Below are 27,366 nucleotides of genomic sequence, written 5' to 3' on the forward strand. Positions count from 1 at the left end.
AATTTCTTAGTCCTGGTGTGGCACTGTGGGCGTCAGACTGCAAAGCCGTTTGAAATGCAACGTCAGTGGTTCAAGCTCACCAGCTGCTCCTTGGAAACCCTATAGAGGGTCGCTATGGGTCAGAATCAACCCAACGGCACTTAACAACAACAATTACAAAAACTACTATAAACTTGAAAATAGTGATACAAATGTATAACTTACATGTGTGTTAAAAGAGAACTATTTAAATGTATTTATAAGCAAGATTTCAGACACTGAGACAGGTGGTCCAGGTGGTGGTGGTGCCCAGCAAACATTTAGAAGCACATATTTTAAAGTGCAGGGAAGGAGTAAGAGGGGGACATACAATTTCTTTTGCTTATTTTCACAATAGTGCACAAGCCACAGGAACATATATTCTAGAAAAACACCAGCCAATAAAACTGTTGGGGATGATGGAAATGTTCTATAATTTGTGCTCCGTTCTATGGAACTCCCAACGACATGTGCGTACTGATGAGCATTTGAAATGTGCCTATTTTAACTAACTAAATGTTTAATCCAATTTTAATTAACTTCAATTTAAATAACCACAAATCATCCATCCCTGTTCCAGTAGAATATTTTTAGAGGGTAGCTTTAATTTATACTGTTAACACCCAAAACTTTAACATCTACAATATTCCAAATCTTTTCCTGTGGTTCAAATTGGAAGCAATAATTCAATAGCAAGCATCTTGTTATCAAAATACAAATTCAACTAACTAGTGAAAAAAACAGAATCTCCTAGGTTTTGACTACCAGTGCTGAGGCTACCCTCCCTCCTCCCTTATACCCTCACCCTGGGACCAGTCAAATCTCACGGGGCTCAGGTAGCAATGAAGAAAATGGGCCTGTTGGATAGCTTACAGCTTTAGCCAACACCTAAAAATTAATTAAAGCGGCTCTAGGTTTAACCCTTGTTTAACCCTTGTCCTGGCGTGGTGCTATAGGATAATGAACTGGACCGCAAGTCTATCTGAACCACAAGCCGGTTAACTGTGAGGTCAGTAGTTCAAACTCACCAGCCACTCCTCAGAAACCCTATACACAGAGGCACTGTGAGTCAGAACTGACTTGACGGCACTTTAACAATCAAGGTTTAACAATCGCTTTTGCAAAACTGTTATCCTATAAACTTACATTTTTGTTTTGCTTCTAATGATCTGTTGCTAAAGACTAAAACTAATTAAATGAAATATATTTCTTTAAGTAGTATTGATACCATGTTTTTGTCACCAAGTCGGTTCCGACTCATAGAGACCCTGTATAGCTTTTTCAAGGAGAGGCTGGTGGGTTTGAACCACTGACCTCACAGTTACCAGTCCCGTGCCATACCAGGTCTCCATTGACGTCATGCTGCTATTGCTCTTAAATGCTGCTGAGTCGGTTGTGACTCACAGCAACCCTGCAAAGGGTTTCCAAGGAGCAGATAGTGTGTTTGAACTACAGACTGACCTTTCGGTTCAGTGCTTATCCTACAGCATCACACAGGACTTCACCATTGATTTGGTAATGTTTACTAAATCAAAGTCACTCACTTGTTCAGTTTTTATTAAGTTAAATCAACTTAGTTTTCAGAATATCTTCCTCAAATATGTCAGACTGTGGTTCTTGCTGTTGCTAAGAGTCATCTAACTGATTCCAATTCACAGCAACCCTGCATAGGGTTTCCAGGAGCGGCTGGTAGGTTTTAAACATCGACTTACCAATCTTGCAGTTAGCAAATCAGTACTTCTCATACAATGTCACATCAGGACTCCATGAGACGCACAGAAAGCAAACCACAAGGCCTTTGTGCTCCTACAGCATACACAGTATTTAAGGAAACAAAACTTATCACTAAAGTTGAGTTCTTGTAGTTCACTTTCTGGGCAACACTGAGTGCATGCTTCCACGGATCTCAGACCTGGGCTAAGCATTTACATATTTGTCTTTCTTACTGCATAATCACCTATAAAAAACAATTATATACATGGACCTCGCCAGATGGAATAAACAGAAATCAAATTGACTATATCTGTGGAAAGAGATGGTGGAAAAGCTCTATATCAAGAGTCAAAACCAGGCCAGAAATTGCTCATATGCAAATTCAGACTGAAGCTGAACAAAATGAAGATGAGTCCACAAAGCCAAAAGTATGACCTTGAATATATCCCACTTAAATTTAGAGATCATCTGAATAACAGATTTGACACATTAGACACTAAGACTGAAGACCAGAAGAGTTGTGGGATGACATAAAAAACATCATGCAGGAAGAAAGCAAAACGTCATTAAAAAGACAAAAAAGAATGAAAAGATCAAATGGATGTCAGAAGAGAATCTGAAACTTGCTCTAGAGCTCAGAGATGCTAAAGCAAGTGGAAGAAATGAGGAGGTACAAGAGCTGAACAGAAAATTTCAAAGATCAACTCGAGAAGATAAAGTCAAATATAATGAAATGTGCAAAGGTCTGGAATTAGAAAACCAAAAGAGGAAGACCTTGCTCAGCATTTCTCAAACTGAGGGAACTGAAGAAAAAATTCTAGGCTCAACTTGCATTATCGAAGGATTCTCTGGACAAATTATTGACTGATGCAGAAAGCATCAAAAGAAGATGGAAGGAATAGAGAGTCACTGTATCAAAAGGATATGGCCGATGTTCAACCATATCAAGAGGTAGCACATGATCAAGAGCCAATGATCCTGAAGGAAAAAGTCTATGGTGCACTGAAGGCATTGGCAAAGAAAAAGGCACCAAGAATTGATGGAATACAAATTGAAATCTTTCAACAAAGTTAGGTGGAAGCACTTACTCATCTGTGCCAAGAAATTTGGGCGACAACTACCTAACCAACTAATTTGTGCTCATTCCAAAGAGAGGTGACCGGAATGCGGAAATCATCAGACAATATCTTTGATAATCCCATATGAGTAAACGTTTACTAAAAGTAATAAAGAAATGACTGAAATTATACATTGACAGAGAACTTCCAGAAGTTCAAACCGGAATCAGATGAGGACATAGAATGAGGGATATATCATAGCTGACGTCAGATGGATCTTGGGGAAAAGCAGAGAATACCAGAAAGATGTTTATTGTGTCCTTCACTGACTACACAAAGGCTTTCAATTGTGTGGATCATGACAAGCTATGGACAACTTTGTGAAGTATGAATACTCCGGAACACTTAATTTTGCTCACGAGAAACCTGTGAATAGACTTAAGAGGCAGTTGTTTGAACAGAACAATGGAACAGCAAATAATTTAAAATTAGGAAAGGTGTGCAACAGGGTTGTGTTCTTTCACCATGCTTATTTCAATTTGTATGCTGAACAAATAATCCGAGAAGCTGGGTTATATGAAGAAGAACATGGCATCAGGATTGCAGGAAGACTCATTAATAACGTGTGATATGCAGGTGATAAAACCTTGCTTGTTTAAAGTGAAAAGAACTTAAAATATTTACTGATGAAGATCAAAGAGCATAGCCTTCGGTATGGATCGCATTTCAATGTAATGAAAACAAAAATCCTCACCACTTGTCCAATAAACAACATTCTTATCAATGAGGAAAAGACTGAAGTTGTCAAAGACTTCATTTTGCTTGGATCAACCATCAACACTCAAGAAATCAAATGATGTAGTACATGAGGCAAATCTGCTGGACAAGACCTTTTTAAAGTGTTGAAGAGCGAAGATGTCGGTTTGATGACTAAGGTGCGCCTGACCCAAGCCATGGTATTTTCAATAACCTCATATACATGAGAAAGCTGGACAGTGAATAAGACTGTAGAAAAAATCATGCATTTGAGCTAAGGTGTTGGAGGAGAATATTGAAAGTACCATGGACTGCCAAATGAACACATAGATCTGATAGATCTGTGTTCAATGAAGTATAGCTAGAGTGCTCCTTGGAAGCCAGGATGGCCAGACTTTGTTTCTCATACTTCAAATATAATGTCAGGAGGGGCCAGTCACTGAAGGATATCAGGTTTGATAAAGTGGAGGGTCAGAGCAAAAGAGGAAGACACCCTGCAAGATGGACTGGCAAATTTGCAGCAAGAATGGGCTCAAGCGTAGCAACAATTGTGAGGTTGGCCCAGGATCAGACAGTGTTTTTTCTGTTGTGGATAGGGTTGCTATGAGTAGGTACTGACTCGACGGCACCACCAACAACAACAACATACTATTTTCATTTTAAAGGTATCGGAGGCTTAGAGAGGTAAAGTTATAAGGTTAGTACACTGGAATATGACTCCCAGCCTGACTGATTTGAGCCCAGGCTTCGGCCAGCAATATTATGCTGACACACAAGTAACTATGAATGCACAGATCACACTTAACTCACCTACTAGCATAATGATTACACAACAAAATTATTCAGGGAGTACTTAATGAATTCCTCACATTACCCTAAGATTGAAACACTTTTTCTGTCAAATCTGACTCCTCTTTTAGGTGTTCTCAGGATTATGTAATGTTTTCACAATGTTTGATTAATCACAGCACTATTTGATGAACCTTTGACTACAGGCATGAATGCTAATTATATTATTTTTAAGCACTTCCCCCACTGATTTCTCTGAAATACTTTAGTATATGCTATATTTTGACGAGTTTAAGAACTTTTAACCAGTCATGTAAAGAATATTTGGCATTTAGTTCAAGTCTTTAACATCTTCAGTATTACTGGGACCGCTTGTGGCATAGTGGGTTGCATTTGGGGTTGCAAACTGCAAAGGCAGTGATCCAAACTCACCAGAAAGATGAGGCTATGTGCTCCTATAAAGATTTACTGTCTCGTAACCCTAAAGAGAAGTTCTATTCTATCCTATAGGGTCACTATGAGTTGGAACTGACTCGAAGGCACCGAGTTTGGTTTTGGTTTGGTACTTGTTACTACCATGGAATAGTCCAGTATACAGAACCAACCAGCTTTAATCATTATCAAAATGTTCTCAGTACCAGTCGACTTACTGCAGTTGAGCAGAGATCACACTAAGCCCTGAGAACTATAAAGTTGGGGAGTAGAGGGCATCACAAGTGGGCAGAGAAGGAACAGAGACTATAAACCAAGGGCAAGAATTTTCCTGTTGAAACTTTAAAGGCTCCTCTTCCAACAGCTGAAATGGAAAACCATTGAAATGTGACTATGAAAACGTTATCTGTCATGTTCTCCATAGAAATTGGTGGAACCCCTGAGACTGGTTCTTAGTCACCCTTTAAACCTGTAACTGAACTCACCACTGTAGCTCAACTTTCAGGTAAACAATAGGCCTATACGGTGAAAAACACCAGGGAGGTACACAACTTTTAAAACTATCAACCACATGAGATCAAGAGGGCAGCATCTGCCCAGAGATAAAGCTCAGAAGGCAGGAAGTGATAGGAAAGCAGACAAATGGAAACAGGAAACACAGGGAGAAAGTAAGACGAGTGCTGATGTCATAAATCAAACCAATTTGTTCTTTTACCCAAATCACAGTAAAAAGTTTTTGAAAGAAGAAAAAAAATGTTAAGAGTCAATTGGAAAATAAATATTAAGCAGCAACAACATGCAGTGCATTGTGCTAGGATCTTTGGAGTCCTGGTGTGGCACTGTAGGATACACACTGAGCTGCTAACTGCAAGGCCTGTGGTTCAACCCACCAGCTTGCTTCTTGGAAACCCTATATAGAATCACTATGAGTCATAAGTGACTTGACAGGCCATAACAACAACATGGTAGACACAATCAATGAATTAAGGAGGGATTATCCTAGTCCGCAAAGATTGAACCAAGATTGGATCGCCACCAAACACAGGCAACCCCAGCATTCATACAGAAAAGTACGAATGACTTGTGAAGATGGGCAGGGAAGCAGTATATTGCTGCCCCAAGCCCCATACTAAAAATAAAGATTATTCTACAGGTCATGAGCAAATGCTCAAAATTTCCTTTTAGTTATCACTCAATCCTTGGCACTTCAGACTATGAGCTCAGAGCTGTTCTGCAGTGTGCTCTGTCTTTATTTAGTGGTGACTATGAGCTATAAGACTACATAGCTACAGCCCGTCTAGAGCACTTTTGGCAGCTGCAGCCATCTGAGCTGCTGCTATTGTTTGTCACTGCAGTCCTGGTGCCAGCAGGATTAGGCTTAGAGCCAAAAATGGAATTCTATTCATAGACTGTCAAAGCTGGAAAGGACCTCCAAACTCACTTGGTTCCAACTTTTATCATTCCATAGGAAACTTGAGCAAAATGAATTAAATGACTACATCTATCCTGGAAGCAGTACAACCAGAATGCCCTAAAGAGGTGACAATGGTGAGTTTGGAAATGGTATCTTCAGAAGGAACCAGCTCCTAGAAAAAGAAATCTAGTGTGGTAAAGTAGAGGGTCAACAAAAAAGAGGAAGACACTCAATGAGATGAACTGACGCAGGGATCACAATAATGGCCTCAACCATAGCAATGAATGTGAAGATGGCACAGTACTGGGCAGGGTTTTGTTTTGAACACAGGGTCACTATGGAAGTCGGGACCAACTTAATGGCACCTAACAACAACAACAGCAAAGTCACACAGGCAGTGGCTGAATAGGAATTCAAAACTGAAATCTGACCTCTCTGGAGTTTTGTTTAATCTTATTCATTTCTTGATTAAAACTGATGGTATTAAAAACAAGCTCTGGTAGCGTAGTGGTTACGAATCGGGCTGCGAACCTTAAGGTCAGCGGTTCGAAACTACCAGCCGCTCCGCGGGAGAAAGATGAGGCTTTCTACTCCCGTAAGGATTTACACCCTCGGAAACCCTGTACAGGGTCGCTATGGGTCGGAACCGACTCGACGGCACTTAACAACAACAACAAGATGAAACACAAACACACAATTTAAAGGGAATGACCTCTGTCATTCCTGTAATTGTCAGATATGTTGCTTTTATTATTAAGTGCTATTGAGGGGTTCCAACTCACAGAGACCCTGTATAGGGTTTCCAAGGACCAGACAGTGGGTTGGAAGAGCGAACCGCATGGTTAGAAGTCTAATGCTTATTCTACAGCGCCAGACTAGAAGACCATAAATGTCAGATCTAGCAGGGCACAAAGACAGATCCCTAACCAATTTCATACGGATAAATTATATTAACTTAAAAACTAGACAAGAAAAGTTACAGCTAATTTAACTTAGGCATAAAAATGCAAAATCTTAAACATAATTTTGGCAAATGATACTCAATTTGGCAGTACAGTCAAAAAACAAAACAAAAAACTGACAGAATTTATCCAATGGGATCAAGGTTAACATTGTTGGAAGAAAATAACATCATCATCCCAAGATGTGCAGAAAAAAGGCACTAGGTACGAATCAATGTCCTGTCAGATTTTAGGGATAACATGCTTCACTACAAAATTTAAAAATGAACATGAGAAACGGGCAACAAAAATCTACAGCTTCCTCTTTAAAATATTTGCACATCTTGGTAGAAAGAGTACAAATAGGCAGACTTCTTAAAAAAAAAGAAAATAAAAGAACTCCTGCCATTGTGAAGTGACGGGCCCTTCATTTCCTTCCTTAGCAGCTATCGAATGTTACCGGAAACCCTTGGAAGTTGTTTGCAGCTATAGCTATTTCCTATTGCACTTTGTTCAGTCTCCATTCCAACCACAGTAAATTGCTATTCGCTTTGATTTAAAAAAAAAAAAAAATTAGCTGTAAAGTGATACTGGACTAAAAACACAGATGACTAGTCAGCATATCAGTTAGCCATTACAGCATTTTTAATGCATATAAACCAATCTAAACAAATACTGTACACATGTATATCAAATACCATCATATCGATCTACAATCAAATCACCCTTATACTGAACATAAATAAACCATTTTATATACAATGAAAAGCTAGATCATACTCTACAATGCATGAGGAATTGTAATTTAGTCATCTTAGTATGAACATCCTGACCTCAGAATAAGTTCTGAGAATAAATGAAAGAACAAATTGAGGAAATGATAAAGATCTGAGTAAGTATACAGACAGTCCAATTGTGTGGGCTGGAATTTGAAGTCTGAAATATTTTTAACAGGATCCTGGAGTGGTGCTGTAGGATAAGCACTTGACTTCTAACCACAAGGTCAGTGGTTCAAACCCACCAGCTGCTGCTTGGAAACCTTATACAGGGTCACTATGAGTCAGATCCAACTCAAGGCACTTAACAAGAACACCAGCACAAAATAAAAGCATGCAAGTCTCAAAACTTAGAAATACCTTATTTTCTAGTGAGAAAGTAGTTTTACTTCTCAAAGTCACAGAGATCTATCATCAACTCGCTAAATATTATCTGTGACTTGAATCTTGATATGTAATTTTCTAGCTGCTATGCTTTGTAATTTTTAAAAATCTGGAGAAACAAAACACATAACACCTTTTTCAAAACATTCTTCTTTAGACCTCTGAAAAAAATTATTTCAATTTCTACCTCAAAAACATCAAATAGTCTATGTCCTCAAAAATAAATTAACAGCTTAACTAGTCCTACTAGTTAATGTATTAATACATCAGAGGTGGCAAACTATAGCCAACCTGTATTTGTTCTGCCTGCAAGCAAAAAATGGATTTTATATGTTTACATCAGAGGAGAGAAAAATCAAAAGAACAGTAGTGCTTTGTGGCACAAAAAAACACATGGAATTCAAATTTCAATGTTCATAAATAAGTCTTACTGGACCACAGCCCTGCTCATTCATTTACACATTGTCTAGGGCTGTTTTCCTGCTACAATGGCAAACCTAAGTGTGACAGAGGCAGCATGGCCCCCAAAGCCTAAAATGTTTGTTACCTGGCCCTTCACAGAAAAAGTTTTAACGGCCTCTGCAGCAGAAAGTTAATAGAACTAAGTTTAAATATATAAAATTATTTAGAAGTTTTGTGCTTTTAGATATGAAGGAACCATAGATATAAGATTAGCTTAAAATACCAAGACTATATGATAGAGAACTTCCTTAGTACAATGAAGACGTAAGATACAGTAAAACTGGCTCCAAAAACACATTTATACCACAAACCCAGGGCACGCTGCCAGAGAGAATAAGAGTGTTACTACTACTGTACACCAAGAAGCAGCAGATGTAAAACTCATACGTATCAAGCTCAGACCTCTGGTGGCTATAACTACCCAATTACATAATGATTTGTTACACAGGGACAGTACAAATGCTTGAAACACAGTAGGCCCTTGGCATCTGTAGCCTGTACCTATTTCACTAAGCAAAAGTGGTAGTGTAGTGGTTACGAATCAGGCTGCGAACCTTAAGGTCAGCGGTTCGAAACTACCAGCCGCTCCGTGGGAGAAAGATGAGGCTTTCTACTCCCGTCAAGATTTACACCTCGGAAACCCTGTACAGGGTCGCTATGGGTCAGAACCGACTCGACGGCACTTAACAACAACAACAACAATATATGTGTGTGTGTGTATATATATATACATATATATACACACATACACACACACATATACATATGTAAGATATGCTTGTCACTGTCCTGATTCCTAACACAGGCAGTATCCAATCTGTCTAGGCAGGGCTGATGAAAGGAGATGCGGATAGGTCTCTTGTGATACAGTAGTGAATAATTGTTATCAGGACTGATTGTGAGGGTTGGAAATGTAAAGGTAGATGTTTTGTAGCAAAAGGAGGGGAGTTATTAACTTTGCAGTCTAGGAGTAGAGGTCCCTGGGACCATCAAGGTAGAAGAGCAGAGAGCCCAACCTTACCCAGAGAAGCAGTGACACCAGAGATGGAGGCAGAGACGATGACGTGGAGAGATGGAGCAGCTGGGGACTTTAGACCCAGAGTGGGAGAGGGGCTGTGTGCTGATGACCTGGGGGGTATACCCTTTGGTTGGTTGATGATGCATGAAGGGGATTGTAACCATGGCAATGAAACGATATATGATAGGATGAATGTAAAACTAATGTTCTCCCATGTAAAGTATCACATAATTCACAATAAAACATTGGGGAAAATAAAAAGCTTTTATTCTAAATGTTGGGTGTTGTTAAGTGGCATCAAAGCAGTTCCACTCATAGCAATGCTGCAGAGGGTATCTAAGGAGTGGCTAGTCAGTTTGAACTGCTGACCTTTCAGTTAGCAGTCCAGTGCTGATCCTACACCAGGACTCCTTAGGTTTTTGGTGTTGTTGTTAAGTGCCATCATGTCAATTCCGTCCCACAGCCATCCTGTTTCTAAGGAGTGACTGGTGAGCCTGAACCACCAACCTTGTGGTTCAAAGGAGTTTGCAGTCCATCACATTAGCCCACAGTGTTACATACAATTAAGCCTTTTTAAGTATGCTTTAAAATCCTATCTGTATTTGTAAATCTCTGTGTATGTACAAAGGTAAGTCAACAACAGTGCTACAAAAACACAGACATCTTTATTAAACAAAAATAGCAAAATGTGAAGTTACTGCTCTTGACACCTCTTCCAACTAGGTCTATACACCTCTAAAGGCAGTGTTTTCACACCTAAGTTTTCCCAAAAAATTCTGCAGTCTTAGATTGATACCAGGAATTCTGGTGTGACACTGCAGAATAATGCACTAGACCACAAGGTCAGTTTGAACCTCAAGGCCAGGAGTTCAAACCCACCAGTCGCTCCATGGAAACCCTATCACTATGGGTCAGAACCAACTGAACAGCACTTAGCAACAACAAGATGACTAACACAAAGTCAAAAAAGTAGTCTGACATCTTCAAGGGCTCAAATTGTGTTCTTTCAGTTTGGAGAATAAATAGTAGTCTGAAGTGGCAGGATCTAAGTGGAGGGAGTAAGATTTTCCAACAAAATTCTCCTATGACAGCCTTTACTACACTAAAAGAAGGTTAGGAATTTTGTAACAAAAGGAGGGGAGTGGTTGATCTTGCAGTCCAGGAACTGAGGTCCTTGGGACCATCAAGGGAGAAGAGCAGAGTGCGGGACCCTACCCAAAGAAGCAGTGATGTCACAGATGGATGACGTGGAGAGATGGAGTGGTTAGGGAGTTTAGACCCAGAGAGGGAGAGGGGCTGTGTGCTGACGACTGGGGGGTAGAAGGGCAGGCCTGCGGGGTATAATCTTTGGTTGTTTAATGATGCATGCCATCATTGCAATGAAATGACATAAGATAGGATAAATGTAAAGCTAATGTTCTCCCACGTAATCTATGACATAATTAACAATAAAAATGTAAAAAAAAGAACGTCAGGTATGATGTCCTGATAGAGACAAATTCCTCAACACAACTTCCCTGGCCTTTTATTCACCAGTTCAGTTTTCAAATTTCTTCCTAATAAGCCCATGTTTGTCCTGAGTTCTTCAAAAAAAATCTATCAAGGTTACCCCTTGAAATCCCAAAAGGTAGCAGCTGACAGCAGTCACAACCTTCGCAGCTGACCTCTCTGCCTTGAATTTTAACTGGGCCAGTAGATACCCTTGAAGTCAGTTTTGATTGGAACCTTTTTTTGAAGGCAGCCTACTGACTATAATGATAATGAAGGGTAGTTTAAGGAAATCACAACTTCCGGGCTGCCATCCTAAGTAGTAAGTACAGCATGAGGGGGATTCAAAAAGTTCACTGAAAAATTTCATTATCTTTTAATTCCACTTTGCTATGAACTTTTTGAAGCCCCTTGCATAACTGTATTTTGCATATACAGAAAGTGCACATTGACCTAGATTTCTACAAACCCCAAAAGCATTATCTTGATAAGTTTCTATTTAATCTAAAAATAAAATCTTTATTCCTTAAGAGAATCAAGGTTAAAATAATTTGTATTGATTCAAGGAAGTTTTTATAGTATAGACAACATATTTATTGTTATAATTAAGTGCCACGGAGTTGGTTCTGATACCTAGCGACACTGTATAGTTTCCAAGGAGCAGAAGGAGGGTCTGAACTGCCAACTAGCCATTGAAGTTGGTGCTTATCCTACAGTAGCACACCAGGAGTCTATATTTGTGGCAATTTCTAAAACTTTTTCTGATTAAAAACTGAAATTCTAATTCCCGTCAAAATTAAACAAAGTAAGCCCAATTTACTCTCCCAACTAAAACAACCAGAAAACCGATAAACTTATGAAACAACGGTTTATAGAACATTAGACACCAGGCAAGGAAGAAAATAATCTCTGAAAGATGAGGTAAGGCCAACAGATGCTCAGCTAACTGCTAGTGACAGCTTTCAGGTAAACTCTTACAAAAAACATACACCTATCCTATGTGTAGGTATTCTACTCCTAGGTATTGATCCAAGACAAATGGGAGTATATTCAAAACATTTATGGAAAAATAGAATTTAACAATGATGACATATTTCCACAAACATTTTGAAACCCTCTCCTATAGCCATACAGACTATATAATCAACCGCTTTGAAGCACACCTTTATTTATAACATCCAAAAGCTGGAAATAATCCTGATGTCCATCAGCAGGTTAACAGATAAACAAATTATAGCACATACATCCAATGGATATACAGCAGTAAAAGGAATGAACTAGTGATTCACATTACAACTATGAATCTCAAAATAAATATGCAAGAAGCCTTACCAAAATGAGGAGGGGAAAGGATTGTATGCTAAATTAGTCCATATCTAAACATTTTTGGGAAATGCATACTAATGCATGGTGACAGAGGGTAATTCAGTAGTTACCCAGACACAGGGTAGAAAAAAGGGAAAGAAAAGAACTACAAATGGGCATAAGAAAATTTTGGGGGTGATGGGTATGCTCACTGCTTGACTGTGATGACTGATAGTTTTGCAAGTTTATTGTTGTTGTTAAGTGTCCTCGAGTCAGTTCTGACTCGTAGTGACCCTGTATAGGGTGGGTTTCAGAAAAGCGACTGGTGAGCATGAACTGCCAACCTTGATGTTCAAACAGACTTTGCATTTCAATGCATTAACCCACAGCACCACACCAGGGCTCCTTGCAACTGTATAGACATCTTCAAAATTGATCAACTGTACACTTCAGATATAAGAAAAAGAAAAGCAATCCTTGCTTTGTTTCAAAACATGGAAAATACCAAACATAGAGATAAGAGACCAGGACTCTGGTTTTCCTAAAGCATGTGCCTGCCGAAAAATAACCATTTAAAATTATCTGCCAATTGTAAGCTGCGTAATATTCCTCAAAAATTCAAATTGGTAACACTGACTCAAAGGACACTTTGCAGGGGTAGGGCTCGGTTTCCTGAGGTTGCCTGTGGATAAGGAACCTGTGAAGCTCAACACTGGCCCCTTTTGTTCAAGACTCCCCTTCTTGTCTGTCCTTGACATACCACAAACAAAGCCATGACGCCTTTGACTGTAGGAGCTGCAGCTGCCAAGGCTCAGACAATCTAGCATTCTGTGTGTTTGTGTCTCTTTCCCACCTGGATCAATAACCTATGTCAAAAGAAGGAGATTTACCCAAGCTGATACTGATCTCATCAAACAAAAAATATAAAAATGTACGGTGGTAGCACTGAGTTGGTCCCGACTCATAGCGACCCTGTTAAAGAGTTGCCCAGGTTGTAAATCTTTACAGAAGCAGAAAGTTTTATCTTTTCTCCTGTGGAATGACTGACTGGTAGATTGGAAATGCTGACCTTTCAATCAGGAGCCCAGCTCGTAATCTACTATGCTACCAAAATCGTGAGTATCGGAAAAGCAAAATCGATCAGGTCTCTTTTGCTTATACACCATGAAAAAGAAAACTCATCACCACATTACTTATAAACAATACATCAAGAAAAATCAGAGATGCCAAAAGACAGATCCTGGCACTAAAACCAAGCACAGGCTCTCTGACTAGAAGATAAAACCATTCAAAGCTTGCAATTTAGAACCTTAAATTCTGAAGATTTCTCCTAGGAAGGATTTTATGTGTGCAGTTTGTTTTCTATGAAAGCCCTACCTAGTCAGTTTGAGCCACCAGGTTGGCTGTTCAAACTCACCATTTGCTCCTTGGAAACCCTATGCAGAGTCACTATGAGTCAGAACCAACTCACTGGCACTTGACAACAACAATAACGAAAGAAAAGAAAAAGCCTCTTTCTAAAATGACTTGGTGTCATTTACTTTTATACAAAATGTTTCAAGGGCTTTCATGCAGTCTCTCAAAAAACAGGTTACTACTTATAAAAATAAAATCAATATTACCCATTCATTTTTATCTGGGCATTCAGGTTTCCCATCAAGTATAGCTATATATATATATATATATAAAACTTTATTTCTTGGCCTCTAGCACTCACCATCACTTCAAATTGTCTCCCAACTTTCCCTACACCTCTTCTCCATCAATCCATTTTGTTGTTGTTGTTAAGTGACTTCAAGTAGGTTCCGTCCCATAGCAACCCTGTATGGATTTAACCACCAACCTTGTGGTTCAAACCAACTTTGCAGTCCAGCCCATTAACCTGCAGAGCCACACCAGGACTCAATCCATTTTACTACCTTCAAAATCGGCCCAGTAACTTTTCTAAGGTGCCTTATCCTCCTAATTATACCCACCACATCAGTCTGGCCTCCACTTCCTCTAGACATGTTTATTAGAGCCCGTGGCACAATATCTTGTACCCACCTGTTTCTCTTTGGTATTTCACTTACATAGACTATAAACTTTCAAAGCATCTTTTAATATGCTATGTACAGAGTAGAAATGCTATAAATACTTGATGTGTAAACAAACTATTTGAATGATAATTGCATTTTGGCTTTCTCTAGTATACTGGATCTTTTTAAAGTTGATAAAGAGCAAAGATATCAGAGTTTGAGGACTAAGGTGTGCCTGACCCAAGCTATGGTATTTTCAATAGCCTCATATGCATGTGAAAGTTGGAATGACTATGGCGGTCTATAAAAGAAATCCGTGCATTTAAATTACGGTGTTGGAGCAGAACACTGAAAGTACCATGGGCTGCCAGAAGAACAAACAAACCTGTCTTGGAAGAAGTATACAATCAGAATGCTCCTTAGAAGTAAGAATTGTGAGACTTTGACTCTCATTCTTTAAACATGTTTTCAGGAGGAAAATAGTCCTTAAAGAAGGACATCATGCTTAGTAAAGTGTAGGGTCAGCGAAAATAAGGAAGACCTCACACAAAACATACTGACACAGTAGCAGCAACTACAGGCTGAAATGTAACACCAATTGTGAGGATGGCCTAGGACTGACTGGGCAGTGTTTCCTTCTGTTGTGCATAGGGTTTTTATGAGTCGGAATCGACTCAACAGCACCAGGTTACAACAGTGCACTGGGCATTTCAATAATCACTGCTGTCGTTAAATAGTGTCGAGTTGGTTCTGACTCACAGCAACCCTATACAGGGTTTCTGAAGTGGATTTGAACCTACTACCGTGCCCTGAGCAATCCACTGCTTATCCTACAGTGCCACAACAGGAGAGTCCCAATTTAATCTTTACAACTAAAGGTTAAGTAGCAAACAGCACGCAGATCCATTTTACTCAATAAATTTATCCAACAAAGAAGTATAAATGCATCCAATGTACTAAAATCTCCACGTAGTTAATAAAGCAACAGTAACACTTGTGAGTGGAAGGGGCTGCAGAGAGAGTATGAGCTGAGTAATATCTAGGAAGTATCTCCAATAAATGAATCGGAGTGCTCTGCACACAAAGTCCCTAGCAGGCGTGTAAAAATGCTAATCACTCATCATAAAATGAAACAACTAGGAAGCCAGTTTCCTCCAAGATCCCAGAGGTAAAGTCTCAGTATGGCCTAGATTTCCTTATTTCCAGCACCGTGATTTTCTCACTCAACCATTAATTATTAAGTAATATAATTTGGGGTCTCCAGGTGTTTTTCTGGATCAGTAAATCACCAGAGCTTTCTTCTACCAGGCTCAATCTCATCAGCTTTCACAATCTGGCCCCCAGTCATACTAATCTACCTATTAAAAGTCAGTCTGCTTTAAAGGAAGGTTTTGTGGAAGACTAAAGTCTGCACACACTGCAACCTGAGGATCACTCCCAAATTGTATGCTGAGCTAGAGGTGCAGAACCATCCAAAGAAATATCCTGCAATTACATATTTACAATACTCTTTAATAATGTCCAAGCCAAAATATGATTATTGCTTGATCTCTAGAGACTTAGGGTGATTTGTAGACTGGCCAGATTTCCTTACTAACCATACATACAGTATATAACATGCATTCACAACAAATATCCTTATGTATTAATGACAGTTATTCTCCACTACTCCCTGCCTTATGCTCCCAGAAAGAAAACAACAACAACAAAAAAATCCCTTTGCAAACTCTAATGAATTTACTCCTGCTGTCCCTCCAGCAGGATGTCTGGGCTTTCCAGCCAGAGGTTTGGGAACACCTGTATGTACTCCTACAGGGGATTTATTCTCATTGAAGAAAAGTAAGGGTTTAGAAGTCTCTGCAAACATCTCTCGTAAGAGCTGTCAGAAAAGGGACTTAAAAGGAAGTGGTGATACCACATAAACCAGGTTTCTACAGTAACACATAACACCATAGAGTGATAACCATCAGTTCAGATCTCAGGGAGAACCGAGGTTTCAAGGTTCCCCACAACAGTTCTAACGTACATAGTTTCTTAACGACACTTTCCCCTCACTCTATGTCTTCAAGCATGTCCCCATACATACAGTTTACTCAGATACTCAAAAGGGCATTTATTGCTTGCTCACCTGTTTCTTTATATAGGACTTACACTAAAGGACTTAATCTAATCTAAAGGAGAGGCAGAAGAGATAAGAACTATGATATTTTCAAGTCTAATTCATCAAACAAATTGAAATGGAGGTAGATACTTTTTTTTAAGTTTTTATTGTGAATTATGTGATAGTTTACATGGGAGAACATTAGCTTTACATTCATCCTATCATATTTCATTTCAATAATGACAATCCCTTCCATGCATCAGGTAGATACATTCCTGAATTGTCACCCAAAGCCTTTTACTCCTAGATTTCTTTCTCCCTCAAGGTGTGGCATATAATATAATGAACATAGCTTCTTGGCGCTGCAATCGTCCCCCATAATTCTTACAACTCTCCTTTCATATCTGACAGTACCATCTACAATTTCAGATGTTTTCTTTTTTCTTTAAGGTCCCTGCATAGCACAATCAGTTTGCACTCGACTACTACAATCTATAGGTTGGGGGCTGGAATTTCCCCGGCAGTGCTGTGCAAGACCTGGCGATCCATTTCTGCAGGACTGACAAGAGAAAAATCATACTGAGCACCGTTCTACTCTAACACACATAAAATAGCCATGAGTCAGAATCAACTCGACGACAACAGATTCCATTTCTAATTGTGTAGCTCTTAGGTCTATGTCTCTTCCTTTTCATATCACAAAAAAAGCGAGGCCAAACTTGGTTACCACTCGCGTTCAGTGTAAACTGTATACAACTAAAACAAGTTTTCTTTTCCTGATCATTTACAGATGCTATTTATTAATCATTTACAGATGCTATTTTAAGTCTTACATGTTGTGTAATCTGTTAATTCCAGCCCTTTTTCTAAACCTTAGGGTCCTTTTACATTCTACCTCAAATGCTTCCAAAACAAAGACATTATAAATTTCTCTCCTGTATCATTAAATTATTATAAGGCTCAATTATTTTTAAAAATCAATTACTAGTTTTCTAAAAATTCAAATCTTCCTCCACTTCTCTACTAGAGGAGTGTATCAGAGTACTCCAACAATGGGCTAGAATCTAACCATCTTGTCTCAAAGTAAAACAAACACTCACGCCTTCAAAATAAATTTTAGACTAATGTTTACTTTTATCTGACAAGAAAGGCAGTCTATATGAATGTAGAAATATGCTGACAAGAGGTTTAAAAAACAACATTATAACACATTTCTTCATGAGACAAACATTACATATACCTGATCACTACCAGGTACCTTCCTACAGGCACTGAATCGTTGATGTTGAATTGATTACAACACACAGCAACCCTGCATAGGGTTTCGGAGGAATGGCTGGTGAGTTTGAACTGCGAACCTCATGGTTCAAAGCAACTTTGTGGTCCAGTGCTTATCCTACAGCCCCAGAGTCACTGGGTACAACCCTTAAAATCAAGCTGCTTTTCACCTTAAAAACTGCTTCCTTTTAAACTCAACAAAGCTTATGACATAAAAATGGTACCCAAAAAAAGTAAATAACGAAGACTGATAAGGAAGCTGAGGATGCTTCCTTAATTTTGATGTATATATCTTATTTCCTTGGCATATCAAACTAGCAATTAGAATGACAGCATAAAAAAGGATTAAAAAAAAAGTTGCAATCAAAGTTGATTCTGAATCATAGCGATCCACAGGACAGGGTAGAACTGCCCCAGTAAGGTTTCCTAGGGAAGTACAGCACTGTGGGTAAATCCGCTGGATTGCAAAGTCGTCTAAACTGCAAGTTCGGCAGTTCAAGCACACCAGATGCTCCTCGGAAACCCTATACAGGGTCATTACGGGTGGGAACCAATTCAACGACACTTAACAACAACCATCTTTACAAAAACAGACTGTCACATTTTTCTCCCATGGAGTAGCTGATGAATTTAAACCACCAACCTTACAGTTAGCAGCTCAGTGGGTTTTTTTAGTTTTAGTTTTTGTTTTAATGTTTGATTGTGAATTATGTGATAGTTTACAAGGGAGAACATTAGTTTTATATTCATCCTATCGTATATCGTTTCATTGCCATGGTTACAATCACCTCCATGCATCATCAACCAACCAAAGGGTATACACTACAAGCCTGCCTCCCCGGTTGTCAGCACACAGCCCCGCTCCCTCTCTGGGTCTAAAGTCCCCAGCTGCTCCATCTCTCCACATGCAGCTCAGTGTTTTAACCACTGTGCCCTAAGGCTTCTTAAAAACAGGATATCAAACCCACTGCCATCGCGGATTCCCACTCACAGCAACCCTATATACAGTGTCCAAGACTGAAAATCTTTACAGAAGCAGACAGCCTTATCTTTTTACCATAGAGCCATTGGAGGGCTTGAACTGCCACCCTTGTAGCTAGCAGTCCAGTGCTTATCCTACAGTGCTATGATAAATCCACTGCCACGGAGTCAATTCTGACTCAGAGACTTAATATAGGGTTTCTGAGACTGTAAATCCTACAGGAACAGAAAGTCTATCTCATCTTTCTTCTGTGAAGAAGCTGGTGGGTTTCAACTACCAACCTTGCAGCTAGAGGTCCAGTGCTTAGCCTACTGGGCATATTTGCAAATTACCTTATAAAACCACCTCTTCAGAATTTTGCTAGATTCTACATCTACCAACAAGTATTAAAGAACTGCCAAATATCCAGGTTTGAGGACAGTAGTAAATTTAATAAATAGTTTCATTTCCCTACAAAGTGCCTCTCAGTTTTCATCTTGAAGGGGGTGTTGATGTTTCTGTTGTGAAAAGACTTCCATTCCTATTAGATAATCTCTACAGATAAAACTACTTTCTGTGAAGATAAATCTTCAATGTTAAGAGACCTAGAAATACCTAGATTGTGCAATTTGAAATGGAGGCAGCAAGAGCCAGCATTTGACTATAATGTTTTAATAAATCTAGATATCTTTGGAACTTTTGAAGACCCTTTGGATATTGTTTCAAATAAAAATAAATTTTGGTTTAAAAAAAAAAAAAGAAAGAGTAAAAGTAAATAAACTATCTCTTAATATCATTTTGATGGGTTTTATTTTAGTTCTGATCACGAAATTAAAGTTTATGATACTCCACATGTGAAGGTTTCTTTGCACAGATAATAGTAAGTTTTCCCTATACAAGTGATGTTATTAGCAGCTGTCAGTCAGCCAGGTCCAGGCCAACACTCATAGTGGCTTCATGCAGAGAAGAACAAAACAATGTCTGGTTCTGCGCCATCCCATCCCCATGACCTATTACAGATGTGACTGTTGTGATCCACAGGGTTTTCACTGGCTTATTTTCAGATTTAGCTCACCAGGCCTTTCTCCTCCGAGTCTGTCTGTCTTTGTAAGCTCTACTGAAACTTGCTCAGTATCACAGCAACAGGTCTCCACAGTCAGATGGGTGGCGGCTACACATGAAATAAGACTGGCAGGGAACCAAATCTGCATCTTCTTCATGAAAGTAAGATTTCCACTATTGAGTCATCACAGTCCCCAACACAAATGAATGCTACTTTTTAACATTTGTTTTGCTTGTAAGATGCTAAAAAGAGAACTAATAACTAAGAAAATTACAAAAATATATGACCAAATATAAAAGAATGATGATTAAATGTCTGTAAGGATTCCGGAACAGGATATAGGGTAAAGGAACCATCCATTTTGAAGCATGGGCTCATAGATGGAGAGAAAAAAGTTAGAAGGAAAAGGCTTGCAGTGTCAATATAAGAAAGTTACCACTCCCAGTCTGAAAATAGTTTAAACCCAATGTCTCACTTCCTGAAGCGCAACACCAGTGCTCTATAGATAAATTTAACAGCAACATAAACAGCTTTAAATTATAAAACAATTTCATAAGAAACAGAGTTAAGACAATTTAAATACTTCCAGCACTAAAATTTGCAGTAGGCTTAAAATACAGCACTAACTTAGGACCTATTACTGAAACAATATTTGCTTATTAACCTGAAAATGGAACCCCATTGATAGGTAAAACCATTAAAAAGTCTTATGAAAGCAAGTTCAAGAAAAAACATATCTGGTCTAATTGAACATCTGGAATTAAGGCTTGTTTTGAATAATTTAAAAGGGAAAATGCATCAAAGTATGTAACAGATAAGTGTTAAATATTAACTATGCCCATATCAGGAGACTCTAAGTATTAATGAACATTTTATGTAAAAGTACGCACACATACCTGTTTTGGGATGTATTGAAAAGAATCCTTGTGGATTTCCACTTGTAATTTTGTATGCCAGCTTATCATTGGAGCTAGAATCTGGATCAAATGCCTCAATTTGGACCACAGATACATCCTTGGGAGAATTTTCCATTATTGCTGGATAATAAACAGGCTCTGACGTCTGCGGGGCATTGTCATTGACATCCTCAACCTGTATGTATATCTCTATAAATGATGAAAGAGGGACAACCCCCTGATCAGTTGCATAGACGGTTAACCAGTAATGAGAGGTCAGCTCACGATCCAGTCTATCTGCTGTTTCAATGACACCTAGAAAGAAAAAAGAAAAACATGAAGCAACATGGCATCAACAACAAAAACCAACAACAACTCTGATTCAGTGTGGGCTACGAATCACTTCCTGGAGTCCTGGTGTGGTGCTGTGGGTTAACCCATTGGACTGCAAACTTGGTTTGAACTACAAGGTCCACAGTTCAAGCTTACCAGTCACTCCCCAGAAAACCTATACTGGCTCACTATGGGTCAGAAACAACTCAAAGGCACTTAACAATAACAACCACTAAGAGTCACTTCCTAGTCACATGATACAAGTTATCTAGCCTCTCTGCTCAGTGTCCTTCCCTGTAAAATACATCGTAAGTTGATTGAATGAACTAATAAAGATATAATGATCTGAACAGCACTTGGCACTGAATACAGGCTATAAAACTATTTGTTATTTTTAGTATTATTAGCACCAGGTATTATATGTTGAGTACTTTACAAATACTATGCCAGTTAATTCCCACAACAATCAATGGGATGGGTACTAAGAGATCATCTAATGGCCCAATACTTCATTTTTTTCAAAGAAGAAATTTAAAATCAGTTAAAATTTGACAATTTTCCCCAGAGGATAATCATGAAGCCAGGGACAAAACCAGAGAGCTGTAAGTTCCCACAACCTGGTGTCCCGGCTTCTCATACTACACTCACTCATATGACCCCTAGCTTAGGGAACGAGGGCAGGAGAAGCACTTCTCTACACATCTTAATATACTATGATGGTGGTGGTGGTGGTGTGCCATAGAGTCGGTTCCAACTCATAGTGACCCTGTACAGGGTTTCCAAGAGAGCCTCATCTTTCTCCCACAGAACAGCTGGTAGTTTTAAATGCTGACCTTGAGGTTAGCAGCCCAACTCGTAACCACTATGCTACCAAAGCTCCTTAAGTATGATATATGTAACCCTTTTCATACTAGTTAGGCGTGGCACTGTAGGAAAATGCACTAGACCAAAAGGTCAGTTTGAACTGCAAGATTGGTGACTCAAACTTACCAGTCGCTTCTCAGAAACTCTATACACGAGTCACTATGAGTCAGAACTGACTCAATGGCACTTAACAACAACAAAAAACAATAAAATGTTTCAAAGTCCAGAGTAAGAGGGTTGCTCAGGTCACATGTGTGCTGAACCCCTTCAGTTTAGCAACCTTAAGCAGATGCAAGACAACTGGCATGCTAAAAACATGTCTCCCTCTATATTTTAAGTTCCATATAGGCCAAAGGACATCCTATTTGAATACCAGTATATGTAGTACACCTTACACAAAGCCCAATAATTACGTATTAAATCAATGAATGGAATGCATAAATAGCTAAAGTGAGGTTGACTCAGAAAAGCTCTCAATTGTGGGACCTACAACTAGGTCATATTTCTTAAGTAAACAAGTGAGAGATGGAGTTTTAAGATTACAAAGGAAAGGGTTAAAGTGTCTGTAATGCTTTATCCCAGTCATTGAAATAAGTGAAAACTTCATTTAAACCCAGTATTAACCTCCTTTTAAGATTACTGACAATGAAAATATCCATTTCACTTAAAAAGATTCTACCTTTTTATTCAAAGAAGTAATTTTTCCTTTGGCTCCCAAAAGATTAATTCTGCATTTTTTTTTCCCCTCTCATAGGTAAATTATCTCAACCCAAGGAAGTCTTTATTTCTTCTCACAGATCATTATTTAAAAGTAAAATATTTACTTATTTGAAGTTGCTGTTACTTCTATCAGGAAAACTCACTTCTTGAGTGTTTGGTAGTGGTTGTATGTCCTGGAGTGATTATGTGTCTGACTCATAGTGACCCTGTACAGGGTTTCTGAGGCTATAAATTTTTGCTGGAGGAAAAAGCCTCATCTCTCTCCCACGAAACCACTGGTAGTTTCAAACTGCTGGTTGTGAGATTAGCAGCCCGACTGGCAACTACTACACTACCAGACTCCTTTAATTGTTCATATTTAGTTAATAATACCCAACACTGCCAAGAGGGCTTGTAAAGTCTGTTTGAACCTCAAGGTCAGCAGTTCAAATTCACCAGCCGCTCCTTGGAAACCCTACACAGGGTCATTATAAGTCGGAACCAACTTGGCAGCACTAACAACAACTTAATTAAATAGCAAAGCATGAAATCAATTCTTTTAGGATGTTTATTACCACTCAGAAGTACTATCATCACTTACCACTGCCTCATCACTATTCTTACTGAACTCTCAAAATGGACCAATAATATGACTTCAAGTAATGTGGAACTCTTAAAAAGGCACTAACTAATCTCTCTAACAGGAGTCCTGGTATGGTGATGCAGGATACGCAGAGGACTGCAAACCACAAGGTCAGCAGTTCAAACCCACCAAATGTTCCTCAAAAACCCTATGCAGGGTTGCTGTGAGTTAGAATCAAGTTGACAGCTTGTAACAACAACCATCCCTCTACACAGCAGTTAACTGACAGAAAAACACATTTCACCTTCACATTTCCTTTGTTCTCGGATTCAAACATCAACAATACGTACTCAATCTGTCTGCTGAATCAGTGAAAACCTTTAGTAAAATTCTATGCTTTTAGTCAAAAACAGTGTCAGTAGTAAACAGTGAAAAATAATCTTTCCCAGTTTCTCTTTACTACCACTCTCATCAACTGACACTAAAGTGAGTCTGGGAAGAACAGAACGTACATTTTTCTTTACGGTGATTACATGTAGTATAATGAATGTACATATGTTCCTCTTGTGTTTTGCCACTTCATTTGAATGTACATATGTTCCTCTTGTGTTTTGCCACTTCATTTAAATGCAATACAATTCATTTGACATCCATAGGTGAAGTGTTATTAGAAAAAGTCAAGAACGCAGACACATGTGTTCTTTTGTTATTTTTTAAAATTTACTTCTTTTTTCTAATCCTCACATAATTTATCCTGCTATCTACTTTTCTGAAATCCTGGTGTGGTGCTGCAGCATAAGCAATGGACTGTTAGCCACAAGGTTACTGGTTCAAACTCAACAGTCACTCCTTAGAAACCCTAATATAAGGTCACTATGAGTCAAACCAACTTGATGGTACTACAATCTACTTTTTCAAATTGTATCCCTCTAAAAGAAACGTTGTTGTTGTTGTTGTTATGTGCCGTGGAGTCGGTTCCTACTCATAGTGACCCTGTACAGGGTTTCCGAGGCTGTAAATCTTTACGGGAGAAGAAAGCCTCATCTTTCTCCTGCGGAACAGCTGGTAGTTTTGAACTGTTGACCTTGCGGTTCGCAGCCCGATTCATAGCCACTTCGCTACTAGAGTGGTTACGAATCAGGCTGCTAACCTCAAAATCAGCAGTTCGAAACTACCAGCTGTTCCGCAGGAGAAAGATGAGGCTTTCTGCTCCCGTAAAGATTTACAGCCTCGGAAACCCTGTACAGGGTCGCTATGAGTCGGAACCGACTCTACGACACTTAACAACAACAAATGTGATTTGTGATTTATGGAGTCCTGGTGTGGCTCTGTAGATTAATTGGAGTGCAGAGTCAGTTTGAACTGCAAGGTCAGCAGTTCAAGCTCACTAGCTGCTCCTCAGAAACTATACAGAACCAACTCAACAGCAGTTAACAACATACGCTGGCACTGTGATAAGCGTATAACATGCATAGTCCTATTTAATCTTTATAGCCAACCTGTCTACACATGTGGTGCTATTGTCCTCACTTCACTGATGAAAAACTTAGGCTGTAAGAGATGAGGAACTTTCTCAGAGTCATAGTAAATGGCATCATTTTAGATTTGGACACTATGAGTTTGTAATATTAGCACCAGTAAAGTTCCTATCAATCCTGTTGCTAAGACTAATGAAAGAATAGTAAACAAAATTTAATGTGAGTGCTCTGCTGTGCTGTCTCACCGGTGAGGCCGAGAAGCCAGTGAGACCCAAATGAGCTCTGTAGACAAAACCTACCACTTCCTGCCTCCCTCTACTATGGAGTACCTCATCGGCATCCAGGGCCCTGACTACGTCCTGGTCACCACCGACCGCGTGGCCACCAGCAATATTGTCCAGATGAAGGACAATCATGACAAGGTGTTTAAGATGAGTGAAAAAATCTTACTCCTCTGTGTTGGAAAGGCTGGTGACACTGTGCAATTTGCAGAATATATTCAGAAAAATGTACAGCTTTATTAAGATGCGAAATGGATATGAATGGTCTCCCACAGCAGCAGCAAATTTCACTCGCCAAAACCTGGCTGACTGTCTTTGGAGTACGACTTCCTATCATGTCAACCTCCTTCTGGCTACGATGAGCATGAGGGTCCAGCACTCTACTACATGGACTATTTGGCGGCCTTGGCAAAGGCTCCTTTTGCAGCCCATGGTTATGGTGCCTTCCTGACTCTTAGTATCCTGGATCAATACTATACACCAACTATCTCACGTGAGAAGGCAGTGGAGCTTCTTAGGAAATGTCTGGAGGAGCTCCAGAAACGCTTCATCCTGAATCTGCCAACCTTCAGCGTTCGAGTCATTGACAAAAATGGCATCCATAACCTGGAGAACATTTCATTCTCTAAACAGGGATCCTAACATTGTGCCCTCCCTCCTACTGACCAGGAATTTTTTGATGGGCTCCTTTATTTATTTATTTATTCTACTTTTTGACTTGCACTCTGATAGCTGGTTGATTCAGAATAAAGCTTAATATGAATAAAAAAAAATTTAATGTGATACATGAACATCAGTCTCTAAGGCCCTGAAACCAAAATGGTTTCAGGTAGCTCCCAGCTACCATTATCAACTGTTCTGAAAGGGATCACATTAAAAGGTCCTGGATAGAGTGAGAGAAAAGGTGAAACAAAACTCAAAATACAGAAACAACCAAGTTTCCTGGTCAGAAAGAGACAAGTGGAACCCTGAAACTATGGCTTTTGGCCACTCTTCAGGTCTGAAACTGAACTCATCTCCATGGCTTAATTTTCAGCCAAACAATTGACAGGTGTAGAAAGGAAACAATACTACTGAGATCCACTCATCTTAGAAAAAGTCAGCCATTAGAAATCAAATGGGTAGCATTTACCCAAGGACAAAGAGAAGAAAGGTTAGAAAAAAAGGGAATGGAAACAAAAAACATAGGGAGGAAGACAGATATGTAATGTTACACTGAGGGGACTGTAATCAATGAGATGAAACAAAAATGCATGTGAATTTCTGAATGAATAAATGATGATCTGTTGAAAATAAATTGATATAGTAACACAATTGTTGTTGCCGTTAAGTGCTGTTGAGTCGGTTCTGACCCACAACAACTCTGTATAGGGTTTCCAAGGAGTGGGTAGTGAGCTTGATCCACCGACCTTGCAGTTCAAATCAATTCTGCAGCCCAGCACAGAGCCACACCAGGATACTGACTGTTGTTGTTGTTGTTAAGTGCCGTTGAGTCAGTTCCGACCCATAGCGACCCTGTACAGGGTTTCCGAGGGTGTAAATCCTTACGGGAGTAGAAAGCCTCATCTTTCTCCCGCGGAGCGGCTGGTAGTTTCGAACCGCTGACCTTAAGGTTCACAGCCCGATTCGTAACCACTACGCTACCAGAGCTCCTAATCAATACACTGACTAGAGAAAGTTAAAAAAAAATCTTAACGTGATTACTCTGAAAAGGCAAACCAAACCTCCTGTTTCACCCAGTCTTTTTCTGATATATCACACCAATATCAGAAGGAAAGGATTAATTTGTTCATTCACTTATAAAAGCCCTGCCTACTTGTGGAAAAGTGGCAAAAATCTCGCCTTCCATAGGAAAGACCCAGGTTTAATTCCTGGCCAGTATACCTCAAACGTGGCTACCACTCATCTGCCAATGGAAGTTTGTATGTTGCTATGATACTGAACAGGCTTCAGCATAGCTTCCAGAATTAGATGGAAGAAAGGCCTGATGATCTACTTCATTGGCCTGATGAGAAATCAGTCAGTGAAAACCATATGGACCGCAATGCACAGGGTTGACATGAGTCCGCAGGAGGAAACCTGACAGCTGCTAACAAGAACAGTCTCCAGTGGAAGAGAAAAGAATAAAAACACAATGCAGTATGTTATGAGGTTTATAATCATAGATAAAAATAGCTGTTTTTTCCGATAAGTTTCACCACCAAGTTGCAGATTCTGGTCTGTCAGCTTCTAGACTGTAGTGTATAATTATGGGAAA

At 39.3% G+C, this 27,366-nt stretch overlaps 1 protein-coding gene and 1 pseudogene across 1 annotated transcript in view; one reads left to right on the top strand and one right to left on the bottom strand.

Annotated features, from left to right (window-relative positions):
* Positions 1-27,366, bottom strand: part of FAT1 (FAT atypical cadherin 1) — a 145,127-nt gene that overhangs the window by 75,889 nt on the left and 41,872 nt on the right. The window contains exon 2 of the mRNA XM_006834456.1: positions 20,872-21,186. Coding sequence (XP_006834519.1) covers positions 20,872-21,186 — 315 coding nt within the window. The remainder of the gene's footprint in view (positions 1-20,871; positions 21,187-27,366) is intronic.
* LOC102823886 lies at positions 25,149-25,751 on the top strand (annotated as a pseudogene).

This window comes from Chrysochloris asiatica, unplaced genomic scaffold (genome assembly GCF_000296735.1).
Source record: "Chrysochloris asiatica unplaced genomic scaffold, ChrAsi1.0 scaffold00011, whole genome shotgun sequence".
Lineage (NCBI taxonomy): Eukaryota > Metazoa > Chordata > Mammalia > Afrosoricida > Chrysochloridae > Chrysochloris > Chrysochloris asiatica.